The sequence below is a fragment of the Camelina sativa genome, chromosome 4, assembly GCF_000633955.1.
Source record: "Camelina sativa cultivar DH55 chromosome 4, Cs, whole genome shotgun sequence".
NCBI lineage: Eukaryota > Viridiplantae > Streptophyta > Magnoliopsida > Brassicales > Brassicaceae > Camelina > Camelina sativa.
The window spans coordinates 28,130,653-28,142,911 of NC_025688.1; the positions used below are offsets into that span (position 1 = coordinate 28,130,653).

The window sequence follows — 12,259 nt, forward strand, 5'->3', positions numbered from 1 at the left end:
TTCAGTCAGAGCAAGGCCAATTTCCAAAGAGGAAGCAAAGACGAGTCCTTGGAAGACCTCTTCCGATACAATCTTCATCCCGAATCATCCCGCATTCAAATTTGGTACTCTCTGTTCTCACTTTCTCCTTTTCCCATTCTTCATCTTCTTCTTCTTCTTGTTTGAAATTTCTCATTTTCTCTCAATAATAACAGATAGTATTTTTAGAGAAGATTGCAAAACTATCGATGTGTATGAAGCTAGAACTAAGGAGATTGTGTCTGCTTCTGTTCGTGCTTTCAACGGTATGATAGCTGTTCGATTTTTGTTTTTGTTTCTTTCATTTGCTGTGAATTGTTTGATGTTTCGGTGCTGAGAATCTTTAGAATTTTTTGGCTAATTTTACGGACAAACAAATAGTGGTAAGACACATACAATGAGAGGCTCACCTATTGAACCTGGAATCATCTCTCTTGCTGTTCATGATTTTTTTGATATTATATCTCAGGTTCCTATTTCAAACACTTCTTCTTACTAATTTTATGTTTCGATGTTATGTTAAATGTGAACTTACTTCAAAAAAATTTGGTGTTTTTTTTTTCAGGATGCGAGCAGGGATTTTTTGCTGCGTATGTTGTACTTGGAGATCTATAATGAAAACATAAACGATTTGTTGGATCCTTGCAACCGGAAACTTCAGATTCATGAGAATCTTGAGGTACTTTTTACTTATTGTATATGTCTTGTTAGAAAATGAGTATCTTCTTTAACAAATTAGCTAACAGTTCTGATTGTTTTTGGTGATCTTAATGTCTTTTAGAAAGGAGTGTTTGTAGCTGGATTACGAGAAGATTTTGTTGATTCCCCTCAACAAGTTCTTGAATTGATGGAACTTGGAGAATGTAAAATTCTCTTTTCTTTACATTGTTCTGTCTCTATTTTGGTTTTGCTATGATTATATTTAGTGAATGAATCTTCGGTTGTGTCTTTGGAATAAAATTTTCAGCTCATAGACATATTGGGGAGACTAATATGAATCACTACAGTAGTCGATCTCATACTATATTCCGCATGGTAAAGATAAATATATACTCAAACCTTAGTGTTCTGTTAAATGTAAGTTTGAGCTTTAAACTTCTTTTTTTATCTCACAGATTATAGAAAGTAGACAGAGGATGCAAGGTGAAGGTATTGGAAACGTTTGTGATGCAGTCCGTGTTTCTGTTCTGGTATGATCTGCTGGAACTAGTTTTTTGTATTAACCTTTTATGCACATGTTAACCCTATTATTATATATTTGTTTCATCTTTCTTCTTACTTGCAGAATGTGGTGGATCTAGCTGGTTCAGAACGGGCTGCAAAAACTGGTGCAGAGAGTGTTAGGCTGAAAGAAGGCACACATATAAACCGAAGCTTGATGACACTCGGGACCGTTATTAAAAAGTTGAGTGAAGGAGTTGACCGTCAAGGGTAAGGTTTCTTTTTTTGTTCTAGTATTGTTAGGGAAGATCATTAAGTGTACATATAACCTTATTGGTAATTTCAATTTCTATGACTGGGTTAGTGGACATATCCCATATAGAGACAGCAAGCTTACAAGGATCTTGCAGCCAGCTTTAGGTGGAAATGCAAATACAGCAATCATATGCAATGTAACACTTGCACTGGTAAGTTATTAATCATCTATGGTATGACATTAAGATAAGCTAGACAGATGAAACCAAGAGCAGTGTTCATTTTACTGTATGTTTGGTTTGGTAAAACTAACACTGTTGGTTTTTGTTTTGATGTTAGGTTCATGTAAATGAAACCAAGAGCAGTCTTCAATTCGCTAGCCGAGCACTGCGTGTCACTAACTGTGCACATGTTAATGAGGTAATTTTTCGACTATTCTCTCTATGTTTGTAACATAATTTCTGATTAAGTCTGTAATCCAGCTATTCTTGTTTTCCAATACAGATATTGACTGATACTGCATTATTAAAGCGCCAAAGTAAGGAGATAGAGGAGCTAAGATCCAAACTTAAGGTACCTTTCTGAACTGGTAGAAAATGAATCGTTTATATAACATTGCAACTAAAGATAGTATTATTGGAACCCTTGAAGATTCTGCATTTCCAAATCCATGTGCTTTAGTGTTCCTCTTTTGTATGTATCTTGTGTTTTCTTGATGTAAAGCTGGCATCTTATTTATGCTTCAAAGATTGAAAACGAGTTAAACAGAGTTCAAAGGGAGTATGAGGATCTTCTCGTGCAATATGAAACGAGGTAATAGTTTCTCCTTCTCAATATCAGTAGTTCATTCATCTTTTTAATGTCTAATTTGTCCTCACCGTTCAATAGAGAACCATCAACGAGATACAAATTGAGTTTCTTAAGGCAAAGTTGGGTGAAGCAAAAAGCAACCATTTAGTATGTGAAGTCCTTGGAAATATGCACTGCAATGAGAACGTTGTAATCAGGGATCCAGAAGCTATTCTTGTTGTTAAGCAACTCATGGATAAGGTGCAATTCTTTTTTCCTTACTTACAACTAAAACCACTATTTAAGTAGCTTTAGTTTCTTCCATTTTGGCTGTTCTTGCTTAACCTTTGATCCGTCCAAAAGATGGACAAGCTGGAAATGGAGAAATCTTCATTGAAGCAAAAAGTTGTTGATACTGAGACTGAGAAGGTTCAACACTTTTGCTCTCCTCTTGCCTTGTACTTAATGGTAAAAAATTTGTGGGTATATGTAGCTAATGTCTCTTGGTATTTTCTTTTCAGCTTCTTTGGCAAGAGCAGTGTGCTGATTTGCAGAGACAAATAGAAGAATTTAATCAGGAAGCCCAAAAAGAGCAGGCATGTGGTTTCACACCGTGTACAGATTCAGTTAGTACTCCTCTACTCTAGTTTTAACAACACCTTATAACTATTATGTGTCTTCAGATGGAAATGGTCTAACATTAAGTGTGTGATGTATACAGATCAAAGTCAGGGCCTGTGGTAGAGCACCAGCAGAAACAACAGAGGCTTCAGTTTCAGCAAAAATCGTCGATGTTGATAAAATTATGGATGTTGATGAAATCATCTATCTTGATGACGACTAATGATGGAATTGCAGGTAAAAATCATTCAGTGACTAACTTGATCTAATACCTTCGTATATATATATCTAATGTCTAATTATATCCGGTTAATATAACATAGTGTCTATAATTTTGGGAGAGGGGTAAGTTTTATATGTATGTCTATCCGTCTCATATATGTTAAGCTTAAACTGATGAAGTAATCAAACTTTTCAGTAGAATGGACATGCATGGTCATAATATGATCAAATCGTTGATTTTTAAAAATAGCTTTGGTCCTCTAATCTCTCAATAATGTGTAAAGATCACCACCCTCATTCATATAACTGAATGGTTCATCAATCAGCTTATCTTTTATTCGCATACCCAACTATTAAAGATACAATTACATGAAAAGAGATTTTACAACAAACCCACGCGTAAAAAACGAACCACAAGATTCGTCAAGAGCATCATGTCAACATGGTTTATTTAATCATAAACCCATTTATATCTCGGTTCCTCCCCAAACTGGATCACGGAATTTTTTATCTTATTTCTTATATGCATCGCCGCTAGCTCATCTCGAGCTACCATCAACGACTGCATCCTTAAAGCTTCTGAAATCGCCTCTGCTTCTCCTCCTCTGTTCTTTGGCTCGTGAGCTTCATAAACCGGGCAAGAATGCACATGTGTGCCATAATCACATTCTTTGCAGTAATAAACCCAAAGATTCTCCGACATATTTTCTTCACAAACCTCACATATGAACATAGCACCATCCTCACGACCTTTGCATGGTGTGTTGTAGAGAAGAGTGAGTGGATGTTCGTGACCTTCGCGCTTCACGGTCTCAGGGATAAACGCACATCCGACATGAACATCGTATTGACATGCAGAGCAGTTGTAAGTGAATCCAGACCCGTATTCACCGCAAGCATCGCATGTGTAAGGTTGACCATACGGTGAGGAATGAAGAAGGGTTAAAGAGTGTTCAGGGTGAGACTTGTGGTTGATTTCACGGGGTAGGTCGAAACATGACTTGTGCAAGAAGTAATCGCAGTCTGACTTGGTACACTTGAAAGCATGTCCGGTTAGCTCGAGCTCGCATCCGGAGCAGATGATCTCATCTTCGCCTCGGACTTTACAAACACGCAGTGGATGGTTGTGACTCGGGTGCCTCACCGTTGGACGATTAACCGGTTTTGTTGAAGCCATTGTGTCTCACTTGTGGTTTTATTTTCTACTCTTGAGTTTTGGGTTTTTGTTATCCCACGAAGTTGTAGTTTAATATATAGAAGAAGACGGCCGACATTAAAGTTGCAAAATTTAAACACGGAACCTTTAGTTTTTGTTAGATTTTTATGTGATTTGGAATCTCGAATTTGGGTAATCGTTAGGAAGTAGTGACAAAATAGTGTTCATCAATAATTCAGGTTCGTATAAATCCAAGTGGTAACGACTTATCCAAACATTCCAACCATTGACTTTTGAAGTCGTCGAGTGAAAGCGTAGGATCCACTGTCCACTTTCACACAGTAGGAATATTGACGACCACAAAAAAAAAACAAAGACTTTCAGCAAATCAATCCAAGCTGTCCAAAATGGATCATAGTCATAACAACCCAAAGGGTCTCGATTGTGAATATTGGTTCTGATTCTCGGTTCAAAATAGATTATAGACCTTAGTCCGGAACCTCAAAAAAAAAAAAAAAAAAAAAAANTACATAAAAGAGAAAAAAAAAGTTTGAAAGATATTGATGAATTCCTCACTCAACTTTTATACGCTAGAAAACTTGTTAATACATGCCTCGAGATGCAACGTCTTCAATATCTCATATTGAGCCTTCATGAACGACTCCACTATGGCAGCCGTGGAGCTTTCTTCTCCTTCTCCTTTTCCTCTTCTTTCCTTTGGTTCATTATCTTCGTAAACCGCACAAGCATGCACATGTGTCCCGTAATCACATTCTTTGCAATAATAAACCCAAAGATTTCCCGACATATATACTTCACAAACATCACATATGAACATTGCACCGTCATCGTTACCTTTGCAAGGTGTGTTGTAGAGAAGTATGAGTGGGTGTTCGTGATCTTCACCCTTCACGGTCTCAGCGAGAAACACACATCCAACATGAACATCGTATTGACACTCAGCACAGTTGTAAACGAATCCTGATCCATATTCACCGCACGCATGGCACGTATAAAACTGACCATTCGGTGGGGAATGAAGGAGGGTCAAAGAGTGCTTAGGGTGAGACTTGTGATTGGTTTCACGAGGTAGGTCGAAACATGACTTGTGCAAAAAGTAATCGCACTCTGACTTCGTACACTTGAAAGCTTGTCCAGTTAGATCGAGGTTGCATCCAGAGCAGCTGATCTCATCTTTGTCTCGGGCTTTGAAGACGTGCAGCGGATGGTTGTGACTCATGTGCCTCACGGCTGGGCGATTAGCCGGTTTTCTTGAAGCCATTGTTTCTGGATTGGTTGTTTATGGAAGAAGTGTTTATAAACTATATAAATAGCAAGATCTGTGATCCCCATTTTTGCCTATATGATTCTCACGTTCTCAGTTTTGTTTTGATTATTCACCAAGTTGTACGTAGGTTAGTATGTAAAAGATGGTTGGCATAAACGTTGGCAAAGTTTGGACACAAAATTATCATAATTAGATTGGCCTTTGTTAGAAAGTAGTGACCAAACACTTCGAGTTCGTTCGTCAACAATATAATTGAGCTCCCGGTGTATAATTCAAGTGGGTAACGACTTGATCAAACAATACAAATCGTTAACTTTCGAAGGTCGTCGCCGAAAGAGTCGTCGACTAAAGTGTTGGATCCACATCACCATTCATCGGTAACATGTATGTGTATATGTTTTCCATAGTCACATTACCATGCACCAGCCATCAAAGTAGAAGAAGCAAATAAGACTGAATAACCTTTAAGAACTAGAGAAAATGTAAAGTGAAGAAATAAAATCACGGAAAATTGGACTAATTATATTTTAGTTATTGTAAGACAAAGATAACTTGTAGAAACAGAGAATTTTTTTAATCACATCTGATTTCGTTAACAACTTGGGCATGTAATTACTACATATTTTTTTTTTTTGAACAAACTAATTACTACACATTATATAGAGAAAATAGGATATAATTAGCTCTCCAAATAAATGCTAATTATCTTTCGGTATATCGTAGATAAGATCGGAGGAAAATAGGAAAAGAAAAAAAAAGACTTACTAACATTTCGAAACAGAATAATCCGAATTTGACCTACAATATACTCGTTGACTTTTCAATACAATTTTTTTTGCTTTTTTTAAACCAAATTTTACGATACAATTGCGAAAAAAGTCGTCGACTGAAATGAAAAGTGTTGGATCGACATCTCACAAACCAAAATCTTTCAGTCATCCATATTCTCCTCTCGCCTCTAAATAGTTTTCGAGATCATCACTCTTATTCATATATGTAAATGGTTAAATAAGTGTTTAATCAATCAGCTTGTTGTTCTGCTATATATTTTGTATTACAATATATTTTTTTTTAATAAAGTGAAATGTTGGTGGGTGGTTTTTTTGTATAACAATTAAAGATAAAATTACATGAAATAACAAACTTTGCAATAACTCACATAGTCACACGAGGAAACGAAATTTGCAAAAGGAAAGACAAACCACAAGCTTTTTCATTGTATCAAATTTATTATCATTTGTTGACTTGATCATCAATAATAATATCTCCGTTTTGGACTATCCCATAAATCGAGTATAGCATTATGAGTATCGTTCTTGATACGTGCCTCGAGCTGCAACGCCGCCATTTCATCTTGGGCCTTCATTAACTCCTTCATCCTTGAAACCGCAGAGCTCCCTTCTCCTTTTCCTTCTCCTCCTTTTTTATTTGGCTCATGATCTTCATAAACCGCGCAAGAATGTACATGCTTCCCATAATCACATTCTTGGCAGTAATAAACCCAAAGATTCTCTGACATATCTTCTTCACAAACATCACATATGAACATCGCACCATCCTCACGACCTTTGCATGGCGTGTTGTAGAGAAGAGTGAGTGGATGTTCGTGATCTTCACGCTCCACGGTCTCAGGGATAAACGCACAACCAACATGAACATCGTATTGACATTCTGAACAGTTGTAAGTGAATCCGGATCCGTACTCACCGCATGCGTCACATTTGTAAGACTGACCATACGGTGGGGAATGAAGCAGGGTTAAAGAGTGGTCTGGGTGAGACTTGTGATTGGTTTCACGAGGTAGATCAAAACATGACTTGTGCAAGAAGAAATCGCAGTCTGACTTCATACACTTGAAAGCTTGTCCCGTTAGTTCGAGCTCGCATCCAGAGCAAACAACCTCATCTTTGCTTCGAGCTTTAAAGATGCGAAGCGGATGGTTGTGACTGGGGTGCCTCACGGATGGGCGATTAACCGGTTTGTTTGAAGACATTATTGTTCCTTGATTTGGTTGTCTAAATGTAAGAAAGGTTCATAAACTATAAATAGCAAAATATTTAGATGACTTGTGAATTGTGATTTCCATTTTCGGCTAAAATAATTCTCAGTTTAGTTTTGATTATTTACCAAGTTGTAGTTTTAATAATGTAAAGAAGGCGGTTGACATTTGACTTGCAAATAATATACAGATATCTGATTTAAAATCTCCAATTTGGGATATTGTTAGGAAATAGTGACGAAAATTTAGAATTCCACAATTATTGAGCTTTCCTATATATAATCCAAGTGGGTAAGACTTCATCAAACGATATAACCATTGACTTTCAAAGTCGTCGCCAAGCGAGTTCTCGACTCTTAAAGTGTAGGATCCAATACGGTAACAAATGTCTACCACAAAATAAGTCTTCCTATATATTAAATCCAAAGCCATTGAAATTAACATTTTAAATCTTTCTGACCAAAACAATGGGAAGACCAAAACCAGAGGACTCAATTCGACATTTCAGTCATCCACATCTATTGTTCAACTCATCTCTTAATTAGTCCTCAAGACCAATCTTCTTCTTCTTTTTGTTGCGTGGTTTGCAAGCTAAAACTCTTAAATCTTCCATCGTACTCATGCAAGCCTTGCAGTTACCACATCCACCTAAAATGTTCCGAATTACCTAAAAAAATCAGACACCCTTTCGACAAAAACCATCTCCTCTCTGATCCCTTCTCCCAAATACCAAGAAGGACGATTCCGCTGCGATGCATGCGGAAAAGAGGGTGACGGCTTCGCTTATACCACTGCGGAGACTGCGGAATCGATCTTCACACGGTTTGTGCCAACATGCCTTCTCGAGTCACCCACCAATCTCACCCTCACCACCAACTTTCTTTAACGTTTTCCGTGCCACCGGGAGGACCAGGATCCGTTACGGCATCTAGCTTCCGCTGTTGCATTTGCCGTGGTCTAGGGTCTAACTCGTGGCTCTATAGCTGCAGAGAGTGTGGTGGATTCGATGCTCATTTGTTGTGCGCTAGAAGAAAATTAGCTGCTACTACAAATTTGGTCCAGCATGTTCAAAACCGGATGCAATCGCAGCTAATTAGTACGGCGCCTTTTGTTAATGTTCCTGGTCCGGTTATTAATAATAAACCGTATCCTTTGGTGGTGCCGACAACTACGAGTCCTATGATTAGATCGATGATTAATGAGATGATTAATAATCTTGTAACCAATACACCGCAAAATCCAAGCCAGGTCTCTCAGCTTCATGAATTGCTCGGACCATTGGGAATGGGCAGTGGCGGACCGGTTGATGGACCCGGTTCATCTTCGTCTTCTGGTTTTCCGGTTTTGATCCGTTGGTTTTCACATCAGTTGACCCGTCGGTGTTTGCTGGATTTGACCCTTCTTTGCTTTCTACTTTATTCTCCGGACTTGATTTCTTCTCCTGATTAATGTTTTCGAACATGCAGATCTCTATACCTTTTGACCTATTTTTATTCATTAGTATCATTACGTTTCTAGAGAAATATAATTTGAGTTATCTACTCAATGTTATTGCGTTTAGTGATGTATTTGAACAGTTCAAATAATTGGAAAATGGTTTCATATATACTTTCATCTCTTTCTTCATGTTAGGTTTATCCATATGGTCGGAGACATTCTTTATATATATATATAATACCGTTGGCAGGGCCTGGTGAGATGTTAAAGTTGGATTCTAATTTGTTTTATAAAAAAATTTATATAATAAGTAATGCCTAAACGCAATTAAAGTATGGTAAAAAGAAGCAATGATGTATTAGGACAGCATTCTATGCAAGAATTCAATGAAAGTTTTGTATTTTCTTTATTTATGATAATCACAATATTACTATCTTTATTTTCCTTCTTTACAAATTTCTTCTATATAACATTTTTAAAAATACACACATCATTATTAGTATAATCAGCTAAATGTTACTGATGATCATTAAAGATATAAAATTGATATTGTTTTTAGTAAAAAAGAAATTAATTAACTTAAAACTGTAGACAAAAAAAAGTTTTGTGAATTAAAAGATACGAAAATTGATGATAGTATTAACACTTTTATCATCTATTTTTCATATCTTTTGACTTGTCAAATTAATAACATCCATTACTATGCTACTAAATTAGTGATATTACTAAGTTGATCCGGCAAATATGTAAAAATATTGATTGATACTACAAAATTAATAATGTCAAAGATGTAAAAGAAAATTGATGGTACTGCTAAACTAGTGATAATACAGGGGTCTTTTTTGTTTTTAATATGTATATGGTCAAATTACTATATTTAGTTAAAATAAGCAGTACTATTATACTAATGTTCTGCTGCAAGGCTCATGCCAATGAAAATACATTTTTAAATGACTATTTAACAAAGATATATATTTAAATAAAATATAAGGGAACGTTGTAAACCTTAACCTAATAACATAAATCAAACTGACAACATTACTACTACAATTAAGTATTAACTAACGCAACCACACAAAACTTAAACATTCGGAAGACAAACCATATGTCGTAAAAAGAGATTAAAAACTTTTTTTGTTTGGTTTAAATTGTCCTAAAGACCTACTTCCCCTTCTTCTTCTACCTCTCTTCCTTTTTATTTATCTGTCTCTCTCTCTCTCTCTCTCTCGCCACCGATCATCACGAGAGCCACCACCGCCCTCGAAATCAACGTCATCCGCCGCTTCTTTTGATCTCTCTCTTTCTCAAAAGGTCTCTTCTTTCTCTTCAGAACTCATATGTATCTCTGTTTTCTTCGATTGTGCGGTCAAATCTCTGTTTTCTTAAATTTCTTCGATAGGGAAAAAGATTAGTTCAAAGTTGATTCCTTTTGATTGTGTTGTTTGCTTTTATGTAGATGCATGCGTTGCTTGATTGCGGAATTCTGAGAAGTTCCAATTCAATCGATTGAAAAGAAAAAGCTGATTTTGGGATCTATCACCAGCTATGGATCGGAAACGTTGAGATTGATTTTAACCCATTTGCATACCGACGTTTCTGGGTTTTGATTGATCTGTGTAAATTTTGGTGCTTTTTTTTTGAGCTATATCATGAGCAGTAGTGTTCAAGGAGAGACAATGGATCTTGATTTGAATCAAGAACCATCTTCTGATTCTGAGTCTCCGGCTAGTTTGATGACGGAGCTTTCTCCTTGGTTAAATGAGATTGAATCTGCTCAAGAACGGATTGAAGAACGCATTAGAGAGCTCGAAGCTATAGTTTCAAGAATCAGGGGACGAGAAACTACAACAACAACAGCAACAACAACACCGGCTTTGGTCTCGCCTAACGAACATAGAGATTCAACTGCTGGAGTTATACATGAGCGTTCTAGAGAGAGACTTGTGGAGAACGGCGAAAACAAGACTTATTTGATAGCAAAGGCATTGAACATGGAGAAGACAAGTTCTGTTCCTGGTGGGTTCTTTGACTGCAACATATGTTTAGAGAAAGCTGAATCTCCTATTTTGACTTGTTGTGGTCATTTGTTCTGTTGGGGTTGTTTCTATCAGCTGCCTTTGATTTACTTAAACATAAAGGAATGTCCGGTTTGCGATGGAGAAGTGACAGACGCTGAGGTGATTCCGATATACGGTAATGGAGATGATTGTGTTAGTACTAAACCCAAGTTTGAAGACTGTGGTATTACTCTACCTCCAAGGCCTAATGCTAAAAGAGTTGAAAGTGTTCGTCAAAAGATCATAAACCGAGGGATTCCTTTCATCCATGGGCACGATCACGAAACTATCGAACATATTAGGAGAACTATTGACTCCATAGGACTACACGCGTTAGCTCAAGGCGAGGAGTTTGGTTTGACAAACATAATAAACAATGGAGGAGACAATAGTGGGCAACAACAACAACAACATCATCATCTGGCTTTAGGACCTTTGAGGTTAATGACACCATTTGCTAGTTTCCCAGGTCTTGTAGTTGATACCTCGGACATAACCCCCTTTGATGATGATGCTTTTGATGTTGATAGTTTTGTTGACACAACTAGTCTGAGAAGAAACCGTAGAAGACCTTCACCAGCGGTACGAGCCTCTGCCTCTTCTTATCAGAGAAACCGAAGTAACAANTGTCTCTCTCTCTCTCTCTCTCTCGCCACCGATCATCACGAGAGCCACCACCGCCCTCGAAATCAACGTCATCCGCCGCTTCTTTTGATCTCTCTCTTTCTCAAAAGGTCTCTTCTTTCTCTTCAGAACTCATATGTATCTCTGTTTTCTTCGATTGTGCGGTCAAATCTCTGTTTTCTTAAATTTCTTCGATAGGGAAAAAGATTAGTTCAAAGTTGATTCCTTTTGATTGTGTTGTTTGCTTTTATGTAGATGCATGCGTTGCTTGATTGCGGAATTCTGAGAAGTTCCAATTCAATCGATTGAAAAGAAAAAGCTGATTTTGGGATCTATCACCAGCTATGGATCGGAAACGTTGAGATTGATTTTAACCCATTTGCATACCGACGTTTCTGGGTTTTGATTGATCTGTGTAAATTTTGGTGCTTTTTTTTTGAGCTATATCATGAGCAGTAGTGTTCAAGGAGAGACAATGGATCTTGATTTGAATCAAGAACCATCTTCTGATTCTGAGTCTCCGGCTAGTTTGATGACGGAGCTTTCTCCTTGGTTAAATGAGATTGAATCTGCTCAAGAACGGATTGAAGAACGCATTAGAGAGCTCGAAGCTATAGTTTCAAGAATCAGGG

At 37.2% G+C, this 12,259-nt stretch overlaps 6 protein-coding genes and 1 long non-coding RNA gene across 8 annotated transcripts in view; 4 read left to right on the top strand and 3 right to left on the bottom strand.

The window, feature by feature from the left end:
* Window positions 15-3,349, top strand: LOC104782984 (kinesin-like protein KIN-7O). 2 transcript variants are annotated; one of them, XM_019245079.1, is made up of 17 exons: window positions 15-104; window positions 195-284; window positions 400-487; window positions 584-697; window positions 800-881; window positions 986-1,053; window positions 1,134-1,208; window positions 1,304-1,449; window positions 1,544-1,646; window positions 1,774-1,854; window positions 1,939-2,007; window positions 2,183-2,247; window positions 2,323-2,484; window positions 2,587-2,652; window positions 2,745-2,849; window positions 2,945-3,081; window positions 3,263-3,349. In XM_019245079.1, exons 3-13 carry the CDS (start codon window positions 416-418, stop codon window positions 2,390-2,392), a joined length of 945 nt encoding a protein of 314 aa, XP_019100624.1. In that variant the 5' UTR covers window positions 15-104; window positions 195-284; window positions 400-415; the 3' UTR covers window positions 2,393-2,484; window positions 2,587-2,652; window positions 2,745-2,849; window positions 2,945-3,081; window positions 3,263-3,349. The 2 variants fall into 2 exon arrangements, with proteins under 2 accessions (XP_019100624.1, XP_019100625.1); XM_019245080.1 differs by lacking the exon at window positions 2,587-2,652.
* LOC104782983 lies at window positions 3,381-4,308 on the bottom strand. Its single transcript, XM_010508059.2, has one exon. It carries the CDS (start codon window positions 4,241-4,243, stop codon window positions 3,518-3,520), a length of 726 nt encoding a protein of 241 aa, XP_010506361.1. The 5' UTR covers window positions 4,244-4,308; the 3' UTR covers window positions 3,381-3,517.
* Window positions 4,783-5,504, bottom strand: LOC104782985. The gene has a single exon (XM_010508061.1). The coding sequence runs from the start codon at window positions 5,502-5,504 to the stop codon at window positions 4,806-4,808; it is 699 nt and encodes a 232-aa protein (XP_010506363.1). The 3' UTR covers window positions 4,783-4,805.
* LOC104782986 lies at window positions 6,598-7,525 on the bottom strand. The gene has a single exon (XM_010508062.2). It carries the CDS (start codon window positions 7,501-7,503, stop codon window positions 6,763-6,765), a length of 741 nt encoding a protein of 246 aa, XP_010506364.1. The 5' UTR covers window positions 7,504-7,525; the 3' UTR covers window positions 6,598-6,762.
* LOC104784399 lies at window positions 8,116-9,065 on the top strand. Its single transcript, XM_019244345.1, has one exon. The coding sequence runs from the start codon at window positions 8,344-8,346 to the stop codon at window positions 8,956-8,958; it is 615 nt and encodes a 204-aa protein (XP_019099890.1). The 5' UTR covers window positions 8,116-8,343; the 3' UTR covers window positions 8,959-9,065.
* LOC104782988 overlaps window positions 10,123-12,259 on the top strand; it is a 4,659-nt gene continuing 2,522 nt past the window's right edge. Inside the window, exons 1-2 of the mRNA XM_010508063.2 lie at window positions 10,123-10,257; window positions 10,403-11,622. Of these exons, the coding sequence (XP_010506365.1) occupies window positions 10,596-11,622 (1,027 nt within the window). The 5' untranslated portion in view covers window positions 10,123-10,257; window positions 10,403-10,595. The remainder of the gene's footprint in view (window positions 10,258-10,402; window positions 11,623-12,259) is intronic.
* Window positions 11,631-12,011, top strand: LOC109132729. The gene is made up of 2 exons (XR_002037810.1): window positions 11,631-11,737; window positions 11,883-12,011. It is a non-coding gene; the product is annotated as an uncharacterized LOC109132729 (long non-coding RNA).

What these genes read in the sequence shown, in the direction of transcription:
- LOC104782984 (XM_019245079.1), top strand. Translation starts at nt 416, where the DNA reads ATGAGAGGCTCACCTATTGAACCTGGAATCATCTCTCTTGCTGTTCAT. An exon ending in CAGTCCGTGTTTCTGTTCTG is followed by an intron (nt 1,209 to 1,303) that starts GTATGATCTGCT and finishes TCTTACTTGCAG; the next exon opens with AATGTGGTGGATCTAGCTGG. An exon ending in AGCTAAGATCCAAACTTAAG is followed by an intron (nt 2,008 to 2,182) that starts GTACCTTTCTGA and finishes TATGCTTCAAAG; the next exon opens with ATTGAAAACGAGTTAAACAG.
- LOC104782983 (XM_010508059.2), bottom strand. Translation starts at nt 4,243, where the DNA reads ATGGCTTCAACAAAACCGGTTAATCGTCCAACGGTGAGGCACCCGAGT.
- LOC104782985 (XM_010508061.1), bottom strand. Translation starts at nt 5,504, where the DNA reads ATGGCTTCAAGAAAACCGGCTAATCGCCCAGCCGTGAGGCACATGAGT.
- LOC104782986 (XM_010508062.2), bottom strand. Translation starts at nt 7,503, where the DNA reads ATGTCTTCAAACAAACCGGTTAATCGCCCATCCGTGAGGCACCCCAGT.
- LOC104784399 (XM_019244345.1), top strand. Translation starts at nt 8,344, where the DNA reads ATGCCTTCTCGAGTCACCCACCAATCTCACCCTCACCACCAACTTTCT.